Below are 17042 nucleotides of genomic sequence, written 5' to 3'. Positions count from 1 at the left end.
ACAAGCGTAATAAATTCAAGCCCCCACGTAGACAGTCGCAGAAGGAGTCCACTTGGTAACAGTAGGCTGGATCTCATGTATATCCTGAGCGACCAGCATATTCCACTCGTTCCTCGTAATAGGAGTAACATCCGAAGCGGACAAAGGCGTCTTCGGCCCACGCTTAGAAATGAAAGTCGACGACTTAGCTGGTGGTGGGTTCCGACGCACGCGCACCAAGCGAATAGGCGAGTTCTTAGAATTCGCAGCCGTGAATCTGGAAGGTATGATAATAGCATCGGTCTTGTGTGTGTTCTTATATGCAGATGCGATGGCAGTTAAAAGCTCATCACGAACATCTAGTTGCTCATAGACGCGATGGAAGAAGGCTTTGCTAAATGGACGGCCTTGAAAGTCACCCATGAGACGGTGGAGAAGTGTAACAGCAGAAGTCATAGCTTGGTCTTCAGGGCGGGGATTCGGTTTAGCGGAGAGAACGCAGAGACGGCGTTTGAATGTGTAGATGCGGTCCATGTTCAGGAGGGTGAGACCTTCTTGGCTGAAGAGGACTTCATTCTGGAGAATGGATTGTTGGACAAGGTATTCGTTTGCTAGTCGTTCGTGATGGCTGCGGTCTAGTGCTTCGCTCCAGCTTGTGCCGAGGGAGAATTTGCGGGCGCCTTTTGCGATGGCGCGTTCTAGGACACGGGTAGAAGCAAGGTCTAGCTTTGTGATTGGGATGACCATCAAGTCGGATGCTTGGCCGGTTGGGAATGGTTTGCCGCGGCCGACGAGGAGTGTGACGTGCATCATTCTTTGTTGCAGCTTGGATGAGATGTATTCTAGAGCTGGTAGGATTGTTGGGAGAACGGCTTCGGAATCAAAGGTGAAATCTGGTGATAGTGGTGGTGAAATCATTTCGGTGGTGAGTAGACGAATGGGAGAAGTGGGGACATAGATGCCCGTTGGACGACGCATGACGCCCATTATGAGTATGAGAATGTTCAGATAGAGAAGAGAAATGCCTTTGGTTTAAGGTGCCCAGGTGGAAGATTGAGGAGGACAAGACCCTGATATAGACAGGGGAAGAACAATTCCCCCGCACCCTTTTCCCTGAAAAGTTCCTTAATTAACTCCAATTTTAGATTTAAAATGTTGCTAATCATAGTAAATTCTGTAACATTTATCAACCAATCATAATTCTCAATACCCTATAGAATAAATCTCACCAATCAACTAGGAGTTCAGCTAACCGCCGAGGCACTTCTCCACCAACCAGAATTGACTCTTCGACCCATTCACATTGAACTTATGCAAGCCATCACACACTATCAACTTGAACACAGGGTCATAGCACGTATCTAGTGTGGTTTTTACTGTTGGTTCTACTGTTGGTCGGGAAGGATTCATTGTTGATGCGGCCTCCGCTCAAGCTCATTTCCACAGACCAGGATACCGGAGCATGAGCTCCTAACGATAGGCTACTATTACCTGAAGACTTTCAGTCTTCAATCCTGAAGGGAAGATATACAGGATAATGGTGGCGTTACTATGCCGAACAAGAAATTAGAGGCTCTTCCACGCTAATCCAGATATGAAACTTCCCACATGAGAGTTCAGGCTCTATGTCTTCAGTATGTTCATTAGCAATACATGTACATTCTTATTACCTAATATTCCAGTCGATCTGCTCTTGGAGCTTCACCAATCTTGAATAGAGAAATATCTTGATGAGTGGAGGAATCGCCCCAAGATTGTAGCATAAAGCCAGAATAAACCACCTTGGTGAGGCCTATTCCACTGCCAAGAGCACTACAAAGGCAACGAGCACTAGGGGGTCTTTTGAACACGTCACTCTGCGCTCCAAAACCTTCCTTTGAGCAGCATCAAGCGGTGTAAACCATAAGCAGGGCATCGAATTTCTTTCAAATCCGGGCAGCCGCATCATTCTAGACCAAAGCCCGAATCATGAGCACATTATGCCCAAGGCTTAATCGCGTGGCTCTCCACAATCAAGGATTTCATTGATGCATGGCCAAGTCAGCGTTACACCCATTGGACAATCATTCCTCTGGGCGTTGGTAAATTGGGGGCTATCTTGCTCTTTAGTGCACAACTCACGACGATACGAAATGTAGAGCCGCATGGACCACAATCTTCTCTATCATTCCCGAGGAAACCCAATAGTCTAAGGGTTTTGCATATGTTCGCTCACTGTGGCGGTCTTTTGGTGGAGTTGGTGCCCGAGCTGGTTGGGGGCCGAAGGGAAGGCGCGTAAGTGCGGAGATATGAGGTTAAGTTCTGATAACTTATAATTTGGGGTCTTTATCATCGTACATAGATCACGATCTATCCCTCAATGAGAAAGAGGCTCAATGTGAAAACATAATCGAAACTGAGACCGCAAAGTCACTGCGCTAACATGAATTGCATTGATTGAGGCAATAAGTAGCGTTAGATATTACTGCAAGCGCAAGTTTAGCAACTAGCTAACTGAATAATTCATCTAGAATAGCCATGAAACAAACTTCTGGTAGAACCAGTGCGACTGTGCATGCTTTTCTGCTTCGGCATCTCTCTTGGCGAGGTAAGCAGCCTCCTCGCGGTCAATCTCATCTTTTCCAGTCCACAAGTCTGCCGTCGCAGGGTCAACGCCCTTACACCGAGTGACGAGCTTGTACCCGGTGGTCAAGATCAGGTATAGCGGAATGCCAAGGTAAGCCGTGATGAAGTTCTTGTAGTCGAAGTTTCCCCATTTCTTGTTATGTGTGAAAACATCGTAGTTCTTGGTTAAGGCGATGAGAATGCAGAAAGCCAGGGCTGCATAGGAACCAGCCACACCTAGAGGTGCAACATATGCTAAGCTCTCCACTGGGACATTCTGTGCTTTTCGAGCGCGCACGAAACAGATGTGGGTTACCAGGATTGAAATCCAGGTGAGGAGACCGAAGATCGTGACGAAATTGACAAAATATTTGAAGACTACCTTGGAGTCACTTGTCACGTTCATGTAGGCGAGGAGTGCGAATACTGAGGAAATTCCCAGGGCAAAGACGGGTACTCCACGGCGGTCGGTACGGGCAAATATCTTGAGAGCTTTGTTTTCACGAGCCAGGCCGTATATGGTGCGAGTGGCGATGTACAAATCGGAGTTAGCTGCAGAAAAGACGAATAGTAGGATGCATGCGTTGATGATGTGGGAGAGAACAGGGATTCCGGACAACTCGATAGCCACGACAAATGGCGACGCAGCAGCCGAACTACTGGCGCCTATGGCAAAAGCGAGTTTCTTATCGTTGTACGGAACCAAGGTACCAACTAGGAGGACCGAAAGAACGTAGAAAACAAGGATTCGCCAAAAGGTCAACTTGATCGCTCGAGGAATGGTCCGTCGTGGGTTTTGTGCTTCGCCGACAGTCACGCCAACCAACTCCGTTCCGAGATAAGCAAAGGTAGCTGATACCATGGTGGACCAGAAAGCCAGAAATCTTCCTGCATTTCCTTTTTCGAGATAGGTGTTGAATGCGCCAGGGTTCTTCCAGTACCAGAAATCTTTCCGGTCGTGATCCGGGCCTCCGCCTAGCATGATGATGAAGGAAAGAAGAATGATACCGAGAATGACAATAACCTTGAAGAATGATAATAGCCTTGAAGGAAGACAATAACCTTGAAGGAAGACAATAACCTTGAAGGAAGACAATAACCTTGAAGGAAGACAATAACCTTGAAGGAAGACAACCAGAATTCGAACTCGCCAAAGAAGCGGACTCCGAAGTAATTTATGCAGATGATGAGAATCAGGAAGATGGTAATCCACACTCCTGGATTGACCTTGTGTGCAGGAATCCAGTATGATATGACCATGGCACCGGCTGTAAGTTGATTAGGTGAAAGGATGATTTATTTGAACCAGTATCTATGAATGTTAGCAAGCTTCACGATGTAGCCTTACAGATCACAATTCTTACGTCCATCCCAGCGTAAAACCAAGCGCCGGGTCACAGAATCGCACCGCGTAACCCGTGAACCCCGATGGCAGTGGAAGCCAAGCAGCCATTTCCCCAAGCGCGCACATCACGAGGTAAATAACGAATCCCACAAAGGCGTAAGCAATCAAAATGGCAGCGGGCTGTAAAACTTAGTACATGTAGACTGAATAATATAAGATACGTACTCCGGCCCTGCAAAGAAAGAACCAAGGTTAGAAAAGGCTTATGTCATTTGAATGGGAATGCCGAACTTACTTTGCGAGAGCTTCGCCAGTACCAATAATCAGTCCTGTACCGATGGCACCACCGATTGCTGCATTCCATTAGTCAACCTTGATCGCTTCGTCGTAGGATTCTCATCCCAATCATGGTGATGTGTCGTGCTTTGAGCGCGCGATGGAGATCAACATGGTTAGGGTCGGATAAACCACGTTCCACTGCATTAGTGGGATCATTGTCACTGTATTCGCTTATGACCGGTTTGACTTCCATCGCAATGGATATAGTCAACAAGAAGCCGGTATCAAAAGTTCTTGAAAAACCACGGATGTGGGAGCAAAATGAAGCTCGGGGGTGGTTGAAAAAGAAGCGAGGGTGCCTCTTTTGGGAGTGCGGACCCCTGCTTTATATAAATTTCTCACGGCAATGATAAAAAAAACAACAGCAAGCACTAAATTCTTACTTAATTGCGATAAGCTGACTGGAGAGCCAAGTCGGCTTTTTCTCTTCATGTCCAAGAATGCGGAGTAGGTGGAAACATGGGTAGCGTTGATAGCGTTGCAGCGCATCAAGCCAAGAGATTCAGAAAAATTTCAATACGGAATTTGCCCGGGCATTTACTTGATTGAAATGACCTGCATAATCCAGGGCTATGCTGTCACTGTGTGACTGTAACTGTATAGTTGCAAGGACTATATCAGCCTCATCCTTGCTACCATATGTACGGTGTGCTACGTGACCTTCAAGGATGCCAAGATGATAGCTCATTACTGTATACAGTATCAAGAACTAATATTTCTCTGTGTCAAACTTTGATGATAAGAAGCATAATGCAGCCCCTCTCAGGCGGAGCGCCCAGACGCCAAGATCTCGCGGCGAAGGCTATTTCATTTCGACCTATCCCCAGGAGAAACACGGCTCGCTTTCCATCGGAATATGGTCTTCTAAATATCACCTTTTGGGTTATTATGTGATTATTTTCGAAGCTGGGGGCTTTAATGCCGATCTCATGGTTCTCCTCCTCTCTAGCTGCTGTCAACTGAAGGGCGTAGTCATTTTGCTAACCTATACAGCCACCATGCGACCTTTTATGGGAGGGGGCAAACCAAACTCTGTCAGTCTTGCATCAATCACCTTCAGGGCTTTTAACCAGTCAGTCATGCTGTTAAAACAGTGAAAAGCCCAAATAAATGTGGCTCGGCGGCCCGCTTCCATGTGCCAAGATCTCCGCCACATTCGCTTTAATTACTGATAAATGATGGCTAGAAGCGCAACTTATCTATCTTGGCAGGAAGGCGAAGGATGTTTACTTTGATGCAGAGCCATAGGAAGAAACTTTCTAGGGATATCAAGTCTGAATTGGGACCTGGGGTATACTGTACCCTGATACATGTAGTAGGTATTTTGGTAGGTACTCAGGTAGCCTAGGTATCACAGTACCTAGAAATCCAGTTTCACAGGTATAGGAGGACTATCTCAGAAATTTAATGCATGAAGTTGATAGATGGAAGAAAGAAATGAATGATTGCCGTTTAAGTGAGAATCTAGTCACTGGTGGGGTGGAGTGTCTATGTGATTCTGAAGCTTTGTTGCGGAACCAAAGGTCCAATCTGCCACGTGATTTTACTGCTCACCGCCCTCCATAACCACACGATCATTGGGCAATCCCCAGAGCTTCAAGATGCGGCCTGTCAAGGCAAAATGACCAAAAAACTGGCATCCCCGCCCAAAAGAAATTAAAACTCCAACCCCATCGATTACATTATGTCGAAGGAGGCCCCCTTGTCCAATGTTGAACAGGATTTCATCCTCAAGGCCATCAAAGAGGGTACGCGCCTTGATGGTCGTGAAGCTGATCAATACCGGCCTCTCAGCATCACCTTCGGTGAAGAATATGGCAGCGTGAAGGTCCATCTGGGCAAGACCGCGTGAGTTTCCTTTTACTACTCAACCCTTGACATTTCAAGTGCTAACTGGGACTACTAGACTTGTTGTTCGCATTTCGGCTTCCGTTGTAAAGCCCAGGGAAGATAAGCCCTTCGATGGTCTGTTTGATATCTCCATGGAATTGACTTCCTTGGGTAGCCCAGCTTGGGAAAGTGGACGGTATGCCCCAATGGTATATCAACTCTTGGAAAAGAACTCTTATTAAGACTTTTGTCCCCGCATACAGATCCAGCGATCTAGAAACATCCGTCACCCATATCCTCGACCGAGTCATCCGCCACTCCAATGCTATCGACACCGAATCGCTTTGCATCGTAAAGGGTGTCAGCTGCTGGAGCATCCGTGCCGACATCCTTGTGATCGACTATGACGGAAACCTGACTGATACGGCCTGCATCGGCGTCATGACTGGACTGCAGCACTTCCGCCGGCCGGATGCAGTCGTACGCGACGGCAAGGTCATCGTATACAAAGTAGAGGATCGAGTTCCAGTCCCCCTCAACATCACCCACAAGCCTCTTTCGGTTACCTTCAACTCCTTCAATAACGGCAAAAACATCATTGTCGACGCAACTCGCAAGGAAGAACAGGCAGCCGAGGGAGATGTGGTGGTCGGCATCAACAGCGGCGGAGAAGTTTGCTTCATGTCCAAATTCTCAGGCCACCCTGTAAGTCCGATGACGATAGTGCGCAATGTCGACATCGCCCTGGAGAAAGTGAAAGAGCTCAATGTCCAGATTGACAAGGTGTTGCAAATTGATCTCGCAAAGCGGGCTAAGCTGGGCATGGCCGAGGAAGGACAGGCGACAAACGACCGCTAATTTTCTTTGGAATCTACGACTTCAATTTTCTACGCGACTTTATCATGATGGGCTGGAGTTCATGGCATTTTCTTTCCAACGGCAGCATTTGACAGAAATTACTTTTGCATGTTTTCATGCTCAAAAAAAGCAGATAACATAGGAAATAAAAAATTCCAAATAATGTCCAACTTGGCTTTTATTTATGGTAAACCTCCAGGGTTGGTACCCTACTATTTAACTAGTAGTTTCTGTATAAATGATGATCGTCATGGTCCCATTGTTTCGGGGGATTTTTGGGCCTATTTCCGACTGCGGCGACGCCAAGCATCCTCCTATTTCGGGAGCATTCAAGTGTAATCAATTTAACAAAGTAAATTAGAATAATCATTTTAGATCAATTAATTGACAGAAATCTTCATCAGAAACTCGTTCATTAAAGTTGCGTGGTTTTACCGCCCGAAAAAAGCGGGACGATCACAACAGTTGCTTGTTGCCTTCGCCCGCTAAGCCACCTCTTTCTTACTCGTACTTTTTCTCTTTCAAACACACCGTCCTATTAATAACCTTCTCTTATCACACATCTATTCCGGATCTATCACTGTAAGGTCCTACCTGATCCTCATAGCTTGATCCCTCATTCCGATCCATGCCTCAGGGGCATCATTACTGCTCTCAGTGAGGGTATCAGCTCCCCCCGCGGCAGCATGGCCGGTAGGCCCTCCGGATCGCATCGAGCCGCTGGCCACGATGACGACCTCCTTCTGGACTCCGGTCCAATCTATAACTCTGGCCAGCCCCCGCCCGTGAATGATGAGCACCTACTTCAACAGTACGACATTGACGACTCCGACACGCCCCATGCGCAACCGCGTCCTTCCGTATCCTACGATAGTTTTGTCGGCAGCAGAGCGCAGCAAGCCGGAGCTCACCATGCAGCTCCCGGTCTTGCGCACGTCGCTCATCCAGGCGTGTACGAGAGCGATCCTTACTCCGACGAACCGGTAACCCGGACCTATTCGCAGACCTCCGGACTGGACAACTACCAGCGATACTCGTTCGACGAACTCGAGGATTCCCACTCCGGATACTACGACCTTGACCCGCATGAAGATCGGATACCGAGCGCGGCTCATGTACGCAAGGCCAATGAACGGAACAGCATTATGGGGCTGGGAGGCGGCATCATGGGGAAGGCGAAATACATGTTTGGAATGGGACCGCAGTATTCCGAGATGGATTTGCCATTAACAGAGGCCGGGGCGAGACGAGCTACAGTTGACAGCAGTGATGCGCCAGGAGCCGTGAAGTCCAAAAAGCCGTCCGGCGCATCTGGCTTCACGTCCATATTTGGCCGAAGAAAGGTCGATCCTGCAAGTCTGGGTCCTCGTATCATTCAGGTCAACAATCCCCCAGCCAACGCCACACACAGGTTCATAAGCAACCATGTGTCAACCGCGAAGTACAACATCTTCACCTTTATTCCCAAATTTCTTTTCGAGCAATTCTCAAAATACGCCAACCTTTTCTTCTTGCTCACTGCCGTTCTCCAACAAATCCCCAATGTCTCGCCGACAAGCAGGTACACCACTATCGTGCCGCTAGCTATCGTGCTGGCGGTATCTGCCATCAAGGAACTAGTCGAAGATTACAAACGACGAATGTCAGACCGAGGCTTGAATTATTCCAAAACGCAAGTTCTTCGTGGCTCTTCTTTCCACGAAACAAAATGGGTGGATGTTGTAGTTGGTGACATTGTTCGAGTTGAGTCCGAACGGCCATTCCCCGCAGATTTGGTCCTCATGGCGTCATCGGAGCCTGAGGGATTATGCTATATCGAGACGGCCAATTTGGATGGCGAGACCAACTTGAAGATCAAGCAGGCTATACCCGAAACCGCTCATTTGGTCAGTCCTAGTGACTTAAGTCGGCTGGGAGGCCGAATTCGGTCCGAACAACCCAACAGCAGTCTTTATACCTACGAAGCTACCTTGACTATGAACGCTGGTGGTGGGGAGAAGGAACTGTCCCTCGCTCCAGACCAATTGCTTCTTCGTGGTGCAACTCTGCGCAACACGCCCTGGATCCATGGTATTGTCGTTTTCACCGGCCACGAAACTAAGTTGATGCGAAATGCAACAGCTACGCCGATTAAGCGCACTGCTGTGGAACGTACGGTTAATGTTCAGATTTTGATGCTGGTGGGCATTCTCGTTGCCCTTAGTGTTGTCAGCTCTGTGGGCGACCTGGTCATTCGTAAAACCAGAGGCAAGAGTCTTGCCTACCTGGATTACGGAGATACCAAAGCCGTCAATCAATTTTTCTTGGATCTTTTCACCTACTGGGTGCTCTATTCTAACTTGGTTCCTATCTCGCTCTTCGTGACCATTGAAATCGTCAAATACTTCCAGGCGTACCTCATCAACTCTGATTTGGACATTTACCACGTGGAAACAGATACCCCTGCAACATGTCGTACATCATCTCTGGTCGAAGAGCTTGGCCAGATCGAATACATCTTCTCTGACAAGACTGGAACATTGACATGCAACCAGATGGAGTTCAAGCAATGCACAATCGCCGGAATCCAGTACGGAGACGACGTTTCGGAAGACCGACGGGCTACTTCGGGTGAAGATTCCGAGTATGGAATCTACGATTTCAAGACTCTTCGACAGAACTCCCAATCGCACCCCTCTCAGCATGCTATCCAACAGTTCCTCACTCTCTTGGCTACTTGCCACACGGTCATTCCCGAACGCACAGGGAATGATCCCAATGAGATCAAGTACCAGGCAGCCTCACCAGACGAGGCTGCTCTGGTAGATGGTGCTGCTTCTCTGGGATATCGTTTCACGAACCGAAAACCAAGATCCGTTCTTTTTGAAACCGGCGGCCAGGAATTTGAATACGAGCTACTGGCGGTGTGTGAGTTCAACTCGACTCGAAAGAGAATGTCCACCATTTTCCGATGCCCAGATGGCAAGGTCCGGATCTACTGCAAGGGAGCCGACACGGTAATCCTCGAGCGACTTCACCCGGATAACCCTACTGTGGAGACAACTCTCCAGCATCTTGAAGAATATGCCTCCGAGGGTCTGCGTACTCTTTGCCTTGCCATGCGTGAGGTTCCCGAGGAGGAATTCCAGCAATGGTGGCAGATTTTTGACAAGGCTAACACCACTGTGAGCGGTAATCGTGCTGACGAACTCGACAAAGCTGCCGAGCTGATTGAAAAAGAATTTTACCTTCTTGGTGCCACCGCCATTGAGGATCGACTGCAGGATGGTGTGCCCGATACCATTCACACACTCCAGACTGCAGGAATCAAGATCTGGGTCCTAACTGGTGATCGCCAGGAGACTGCTATTAACATTGGCATGTCCTGTAAACTTATTTCGGAAGATATGACTCTGCTCATCATCAATGAGGAGTCCGCGGACGCCACACGAGCCAGTATACAATCGAAATTGGACGCCGTGAAGACTCAAGCGAACTCCGGTGACATTGAGACCTTGGCTTTGGTGATTGATGGAAAGTCTTTGACATTTGCCTTGGAAAAAGACATGGAGAAAATGTTCCTGGACCTTGCTATCATGTGCAAGGCCGTGGTCTGCTGTCGTGTGTCTCCTTTGCAGAAAGCTCTGGTCGTCAAACTCGTCAAAAGAAACTTGAAATCCCTACTTCTGGCTATTGGTGATGGTGCAAACGACGTATCTATGATTCAAGCTGCTCATGTTGGCGTCGGTATAAGTGGTATGGAAGGTCTCCAAGCTGCTCGATCGGCCGATGTGGCAATTGCCCAGTTCCGTTTCCTCCGAAAACTTCTGTTGGTTCACGGCGCCTGGAGTTATTCTCGCATTAGTCGAGTCATTTTATACTCTTTCTACAAGAACATTACTCTGTACATGACACAATTCTGGGTAAGTTTTGATCAATGTTCATCGCTACAGTGCGAATTCTAATGTGTCTCTAGTATTCCTTCCAAAACGCTTTTTCTGGAGAGGTTATCTACGAGTCGTGGACGCTCTCTTACTACAACGTGGTATTCACCGTTCTGCCCCCATTTGCCATGGGAATCTTCGACCAGTACATCTCCGCTCGACTGCTGGACCGATACCCTCAACTGTACCAGATGGGCCAAAAGGGTCTCTTCTTCAAGAAGCACAGCTTCTGGGCCTGGGTTCTCAACGGATTCTTCCATTCGCTGCTTCTCTACATTGCATCTCAGTTGATTTTCCTCTGGGATCTTCCCATGTTTAATGGCCACGTCGCTGGCCATTGGGTGTGGGGCGAGGCATTGTATACTGCCGTTCTGGGAACTGTTCTCGGCAAGGCGGCTCTGGTTTCCAACATCTGGACCAAATATACCTTCATCGCTATTCCTGGATCTATGCTCCTGTGGCTTATTTTCCTTCCAGCCTATGGTTATGCTGCGCCCGCCCTAGGATTTTCATTTGAATACTACGGTACCATTCCCGTCCTTTTCAAACTCCCTGTCTTCTATCTGATGGCCCTCGTCCTCCCCTGCCTCTGTCTCCTGCGTGATTTTGCCTGGAAGTACGCCAAGCGCATGTACTACCCACAGCATTACCACCACGTCCAGGAGATTCAGAAGTACAATGTGCAGGACTACCGTCCTCGCATGGAACAGTTCCAAAAAGCCATTCGGAAGGTCCGCCAGGTGCAGCGTATGCGCAAGCAACGCGGTTATGCCTTCTCGCAAGCCGATGATGGTGGCCAAATGCGTGTCTTGAATGCCTACGACACCACCCAAGGTCGTGGACGTTATGGTGAGATGGCGAGCTCCCGGACCCCGGCCTTATGATCGATCTGGCATTGAATATTGTTGCATTTGATTGCGATGCGGTTATGCATTGCCGATTGGCAACTTTGTATCTTTTACTTTTACTTTTTTTTTCTTTTCTTCCTCTAGCCTGGTTCAATAGCCGGCTATTGGGTTGGAGGAGGCTTGTGACATATCATGCCCAGGTGTTGATGAGATGTGTTTTTAGCTCTGGTTTTCTATTGGACATGAAGATAAATATGATGTGTTTCTTATGTAAATCCATAATTCCATTTCTACTCCGTCACGTACAATTGTTTTCTGCCTATTTATAGCCACACCGACTTCACCCCTCCTCTCCATCCCAACCATCAACTAACGACATGAGCTTTCAGATACGGAGGATGAGGGTTGAAGATGTGGAAGCGGTTTCCCGTCAAGTCGAGTATCCTGCTCATCGAGATTGTCCCCTCTCCCGCTTGATGTTCCCAAAATCAAAGACCCAGCCACAGAAGCACTGTGAGGATGAAATCAAATGGATTGCCGATGGAATGTTAGTCATTGGACAGAGAGGAGGAGTGTCTCCACATAGCACTTGAGTCAGCCGGATCACCTGTCGGCTTGATCGGATGGACTAGTGCCAACCGTTCTAACGATACGAAACGCCAAAAAGGTGCGATTGAACCGCGAAATATGCATCCACATTTGTTGGATGTGGTTGCCTGGTCCGATATCTCGAGAAGATTACGTGAAGAACAACAGAGAGTTCTCCGGTCTTATCAACAGGGAATTCGGCGTCAGTCATTATTTCTCCAAAAGTTCAAAAGGTACTACTTTATGTTTCTTTCTGATAAATTTCTAGGCATCGTATTCATGTCCGTTAATCTAAATAATCAACGACAAGGGGTTGGATCTCTCCTGATGGACTTTTTCTGTCAAGGTACTGATAGATGTGGGTTTAATGCGTTTGTCATGGCTTCTCCTGTCAGTGTTTCCTTTACTCGAGGTTTGGATTCGAAGTACTTGGCACTGTGGAGAATGAGGAGGGGGCATTTCCTAGCATTTTAAGGGCACAGTCTCCAAGTTAGATAAATTGCCCATGTTAAGCCGATCATCATAGTAATATTTCCGAATTAACTTTCATCTTCATTTGACATCTGTCATTGTTATACCCACAAAAGTCTCCACCCGAGTATTAGCGAATCATAAAAATGCATCGCATCCGCCCAGAATCTCCACCCCCACAATTGCACTACTTAAAGGCCTGGATGCATAGGCATATCATGACTTGTCAATGGCGCCCCATTTTCTGCATGGGCGTCTTCTAGCAACCCCCCATATAATGCCGCTGTCAGCCGCTTTCTAGCTTGCCGATTTGGGTAAGCGAAGGGGATGATTTGTAGAGGGTGCAAATATATATATCATGTTACTCTAACTGATATGCGGATTCCATTCAAATCACATCTTGTCATTTTGAGCCCCGTAGGACATTGAGTTAAGTCCATCGTACTTGCATTGAAATCAATATGTGCTTGTAGTCCAGGTATTCTTACACCCCAATATAAGGAAAACGCCAAACGCCCTGGCAAAATATGCAATATACAGTATCGAGAATAGTAAATCTGCAAGCTATTTCATGACAAATGGTTTTCATTGGTTCAAGCCAGTGGCTGTTGATCCGTCGAAGAGTCAAATTCAGTAGGAGCAATAACGTTCTCATCCCAGATAAATTTGCCGAATGCCAGCACGGCATGGAAGATCTCTTCGCCGGTGGGAACAATGTGTTCGGACGGAACCAAGAACCCGTAGCTACCGCGGTCTCGCAGTTTGATCTGGTACGAGTATCGGGCGTGCAAGTCGTGATAGAACCAGTCCAAGGCGCTACCGCCCGAGGTAACAATAGCAGCTGAGCCCGAACTTAGGATCCCCTCGCAGGCAGACGTCACGTCATAGAGTTCCCCGGAGGCATGACGGATTGCCTTCGCCAGGCCCAAAGCCAGTTCTTCGAGACTTTCGAGTGTCGGAGGGACAGAAGAGCAGGTGTATGAATAAGGGTATAGAATCTGCTGTGAGTAGGAGTGTAAATCCAAGAAGCCCACAATATCCGCCCGACCGCTAGACGTCTCATTCTTCGCCCACTGGGCGAGCCGATACGATTCCAGTGCCTCGAAAGGCTCCGAGCCGGCGTAATTCTCATTGCATGGGTTTGAGCGAGTGGATTCTCCATCCCATTCAAAGCCCCAAGCCCGGTCCAAATCCACTCCAGGGCAGAATGGAAGACCAGTTGATTGTCTGTTCTTACGCCATAGACGGTCCGACTCCCATGAGTAGGCGTATCCATCCGGGTTTAGAGTTGGAACTAACACCCAGTCATACTCATCCAGGAGATGGGTGACAGCTTGTGATTGGCCATACTGGGTGATCAGGCTGTATGCGACATAGGTGACAGTTGATGTACTAATCCATTCGCGAGCATGTAGACCACCGACAATCACAATTGTCTTCCGCGGTCCTGTGGATTGGATGTTCGAATTCAAGGAACCTAGTCGGAGGGCTGGGATTTCACGGTCTTCATACGATAGGCCAATGCTCGTGAATTGGACATGCGACGAAAACATCGACGCCATCAATTTCATCCATTGCACGATAACCGAGAGCGGCTGGTATTCGCGGAAGAAGACATCGTCGACTGTGGATACTCGACCACTCGGCGCAAATCCATGTTCGGTCTTCCAGCTTTTGGGATGCTGTCTCGGATACGTACTGTAGATCATGTCTACTAGATCATCCATGAGGGGGGTATGGGCCGTGCGGAGCGAGGGAGGGAGCAAGTCAAGCAAGGAGGGAATCTGTACCCAGTTAGACTAGAGGCATTGAAGCTGTGCTGAAAACGTCACGAACGCACCATATCATCAGTCAGACGGATATCTACATATTCTGCCGTGATAGCCCAGACATCTAGGATGAGGGCCTGTGATGCCGAGGCCAACGCTTCTGCCTCCTCCGGATGACGCAAGTGAAAGCGGAGGACCACATCAGTCTCATATCGTTCTCGTACATTGAGCGGTGGGCCTATATGTTTGTGGGATGAACAGCGACCGGTTCCCCAGACAGAATTGATGACCCAGTCACGGAGACGGGTCCACGGGCGCGGCTCAGAGGCATGGACAAGGGCAGGCTGAGGTTGGGGCGGTGGCACGATACTGGAAGCGGCAGGAATGGCGGAGATAGTAGGAATCAAAGTCCCATAGAGTAAAAGAGGTAAGAGGCGCATCACGGGTAATACCTTAGATGCTGAGGACAGCAAGTTGTTATACCTAGTAGGTATGCGGAGAAGAGGGGTGAGCGATAGTGGAGAGTTGGAAGGAGATAAGGAGCGACTACCGGATTAGGAAGAACATGACAATTACAACTTTAGATGTTTAGTACTAGGTAGCTTTAGGCACCGTATAATGTTGGGTCTCACCATATACTACTCCGTATATCTATTTTGATTATAATCTACATAGTAGACTGTAGTCATCAAGGTGAATACTAGTCGATTCAATGCTCATAATGACCCCATAGTACCCATATCAGGTAACAACGTTAATCATATACGGATACGTGTATAAGAAACATAGATACTTGATACATCAATGATTCATGATAAATCGAGGCTTAAATCAAAAGATTTTTCATGATAAATTTTATACATATTCCTTTTTGTTCAAAGTTTATAAATATCCTATATACCCTGTACCAACTTGTTGCTCGATTATAGGGAATTGAAAAACATTCCCCAGATGTTCTAGACTCTTTCAACCATTTTGTGTTCGACTGCTTTTTTTACCCCCCCCCTTTCCTTCAATTTTCTCCTCATTCTATTTTCGTTTTTCTTCAGGGACTTGGTTATCCACTTCTGTGATCAAAAATAAATAACATCCGTGCTGAACTATTGAAGTGCTGTGGCGTTCAAAAGTCCAGAACAACTCCCCCCCCCCCTTGACCTTCCCGCGTTCCCCTTTTTTGCAAAGCTGACGACGGGCCTCTCCACCTCCGAAATCCCACCGCGTTCTGGAACACTCCACGTCGCCATGCTCCCCTAGTTTCATCCTTGCCCTTTCATTACTTTCAAATACCTGCAAACTGCAAGGCACCGACCACGCATGGGTCTGATCGCTCCGGTTCTTCGTCATGCATTGGAAAGGCCTGCGGCTTGTCGCCGATGGCAGCTCCAAACGTCAAAGTACCTTTGAACCCCAATCTCAGTCCCGCCGCAGTGAACATCTGCCTCGTCCAAGCCCACCGGTGTCGGGACCGAGACTCTCGGAGTCCATTACCCGCAGTCCAGAGCCCTCTCCGATCGATGGATTCGATGATTCGAGACTCGAAGTGCCCACCGAGATTCCAGACCATGGGGTCGCCCAGTCTGAACTTGCCGACCCTTCCTCTGGAGATGCACCCAGCTTGCGACGGAATCGATTCAGTTTCATGAGATTACGACATGCCTCTGATCCGCAGCTGTCCAAAAGCTACGCCAAGGCCGGTCAGCAGGAAGCTCCACCGATGCCCTCCTTGCCGCGTAAGTCGATGGATAGGAATCATACTGATGGAGGTGCAGGAACGCATAGACGACTAACGATTCTTTGTCTCAACTCTGCAGCCCCTAAAATAATCACCACTGCCCCCACCAGCCACGAGCTCGACCAGCCCACCAAGGAACTACCCTTTTTCAACAAACTTCGACCCTCTTCACGCAAACATTCCATGGAGGAGCTATCGCGCAATTCAACAGACCAGCCGAAGATGAGACCAGTACGGAAGAACCAAGGATCGACCGATTCACAGGTTGATTCAAGCCTCTCGACATTCCAGGGTAGCATGGAGGAACCGGGTCGACTGTCGATAACGTCATTACGCAATGGAAGCCGTGATCAGATGAACTTGAACGATTCCCAGCGCTCCTCTGTCACAGACCCCCGCTTCTCAGAATCATCTCGCTCGGATCAGAGCTATGGAGACCAGGCTGCATACCGTAGCAGCTCCCCGCGAGACGGCTTTGGATCAACGTCAAGTGCCAAGCGGGGAGGATTCCGTCTACCGCGACTGAAGCGAAATCGTAGTCCTCTATTTCCCCTACCGCCGAAGCCCCCTCCAGGACAGTCAATCCTCAATGGCCCCAAGTTCCCACCGGCGGACACACCGAAATCAGATGGATCTGGAGACCACGACCAAATCTCCCCCCCTCCCCTCGCCGTCCCGCTCCTCAGTGGGACTTTCTGGCCCAAGTGGTCAGCCTACACTCTTTCGAAATGACTCCACAAATTCCACTCACTCCAT

At 48.4% G+C, this 17042-nt stretch overlaps 6 protein-coding genes across 6 annotated transcripts; 3 read left to right on the top strand and 3 right to left on the bottom strand.

The window, feature by feature from the left end:
• Window positions 1-15: 15 nt before the first annotated feature.
• On the bottom strand, window positions 16-966 carry N7520_008909 (uncharacterized protein; the record flags this gene model as incomplete). Its single annotated transcript, XM_057142843.1, has 1 exon — window positions 16-966. One exon carries the CDS (start codon window positions 964-966, stop codon window positions 16-18), a length of 951 nt encoding a protein of 316 aa, XP_056992131.1.
• A 1519-nt stretch (window positions 967-2485) lies between these two features.
• N7520_008908 (dicarboxylic amino acid permease agtA) lies at window positions 2486-4460 on the bottom strand (the record flags this gene model as incomplete). The annotated part of the gene is made up of 6 exons (XM_057142842.1): window positions 2486-3607; window positions 3703-3851; window positions 3967-4108; window positions 4154-4160; window positions 4224-4281; window positions 4397-4460. 6 exons carry the CDS (start codon window positions 4458-4460, stop codon window positions 2486-2488), a joined length of 1542 nt encoding a protein of 513 aa, XP_056992130.1.
• Window positions 4461-5951: 1491 nt separating this feature from the next.
• On the top strand, window positions 5952-6955 carry N7520_008907 (exosome non-catalytic core subunit RRP45; the record flags this gene model as incomplete). Its single annotated transcript, XM_057142841.1, has 3 exons — window positions 5952-6115; window positions 6174-6293; window positions 6361-6955. 3 exons carry the CDS (start codon window positions 5952-5954, stop codon window positions 6953-6955), a joined length of 879 nt encoding a protein of 292 aa, XP_056992129.1.
• Window positions 6956-7641: 686 nt separating this feature from the next.
• N7520_008906 (aminophospholipid-translocating P4-type ATPase DRS2) lies at window positions 7642-11762 on the top strand (the record flags this gene model as incomplete). The annotated part of the gene is made up of 2 exons (XM_057142840.1): window positions 7642-10857; window positions 10911-11762. The coding sequence occupies 2 exons, from the start codon at window positions 7642-7644 to the stop codon at window positions 11760-11762; spliced, it is 4068 nt and encodes a 1355-aa protein (XP_056992128.1).
• Window positions 11763-13378: 1616 nt separating this feature from the next.
• On the bottom strand, window positions 13379-14994 carry N7520_008905 (M14 family metallopeptidase; the record flags this gene model as incomplete). Its single annotated transcript, XM_057142839.1, has 2 exons — window positions 13379-14569; window positions 14626-14994. 2 exons carry the CDS (start codon window positions 14992-14994, stop codon window positions 13379-13381), a joined length of 1560 nt encoding a protein of 519 aa, XP_056992127.1.
• A 902-nt stretch (window positions 14995-15896) lies between these two features.
• N7520_008904 (uncharacterized protein) lies at window positions 15897-17018 on the top strand (the record flags this gene model as incomplete). The annotated part of the gene is made up of 1 exon (XM_057142838.1): window positions 15897-17018. One exon carries the CDS (start codon window positions 15897-15899, stop codon window positions 17016-17018), a length of 1122 nt encoding a protein of 373 aa, XP_056992126.1.
• Between the last annotated feature and the right edge of the window lie 24 nt (window positions 17019-17042).

This window comes from Penicillium odoratum (genome assembly GCF_028828045.1).
Source record: "Penicillium odoratum strain IBT 22623 chromosome Unknown utg000006l_segment0_segment0, whole genome shotgun sequence".
Lineage (NCBI taxonomy): Eukaryota > Fungi > Ascomycota > Eurotiomycetes > Eurotiales > Aspergillaceae > Penicillium > Penicillium odoratum.
This window is presented reverse-complemented; position numbering and strand designations above follow the sequence as displayed.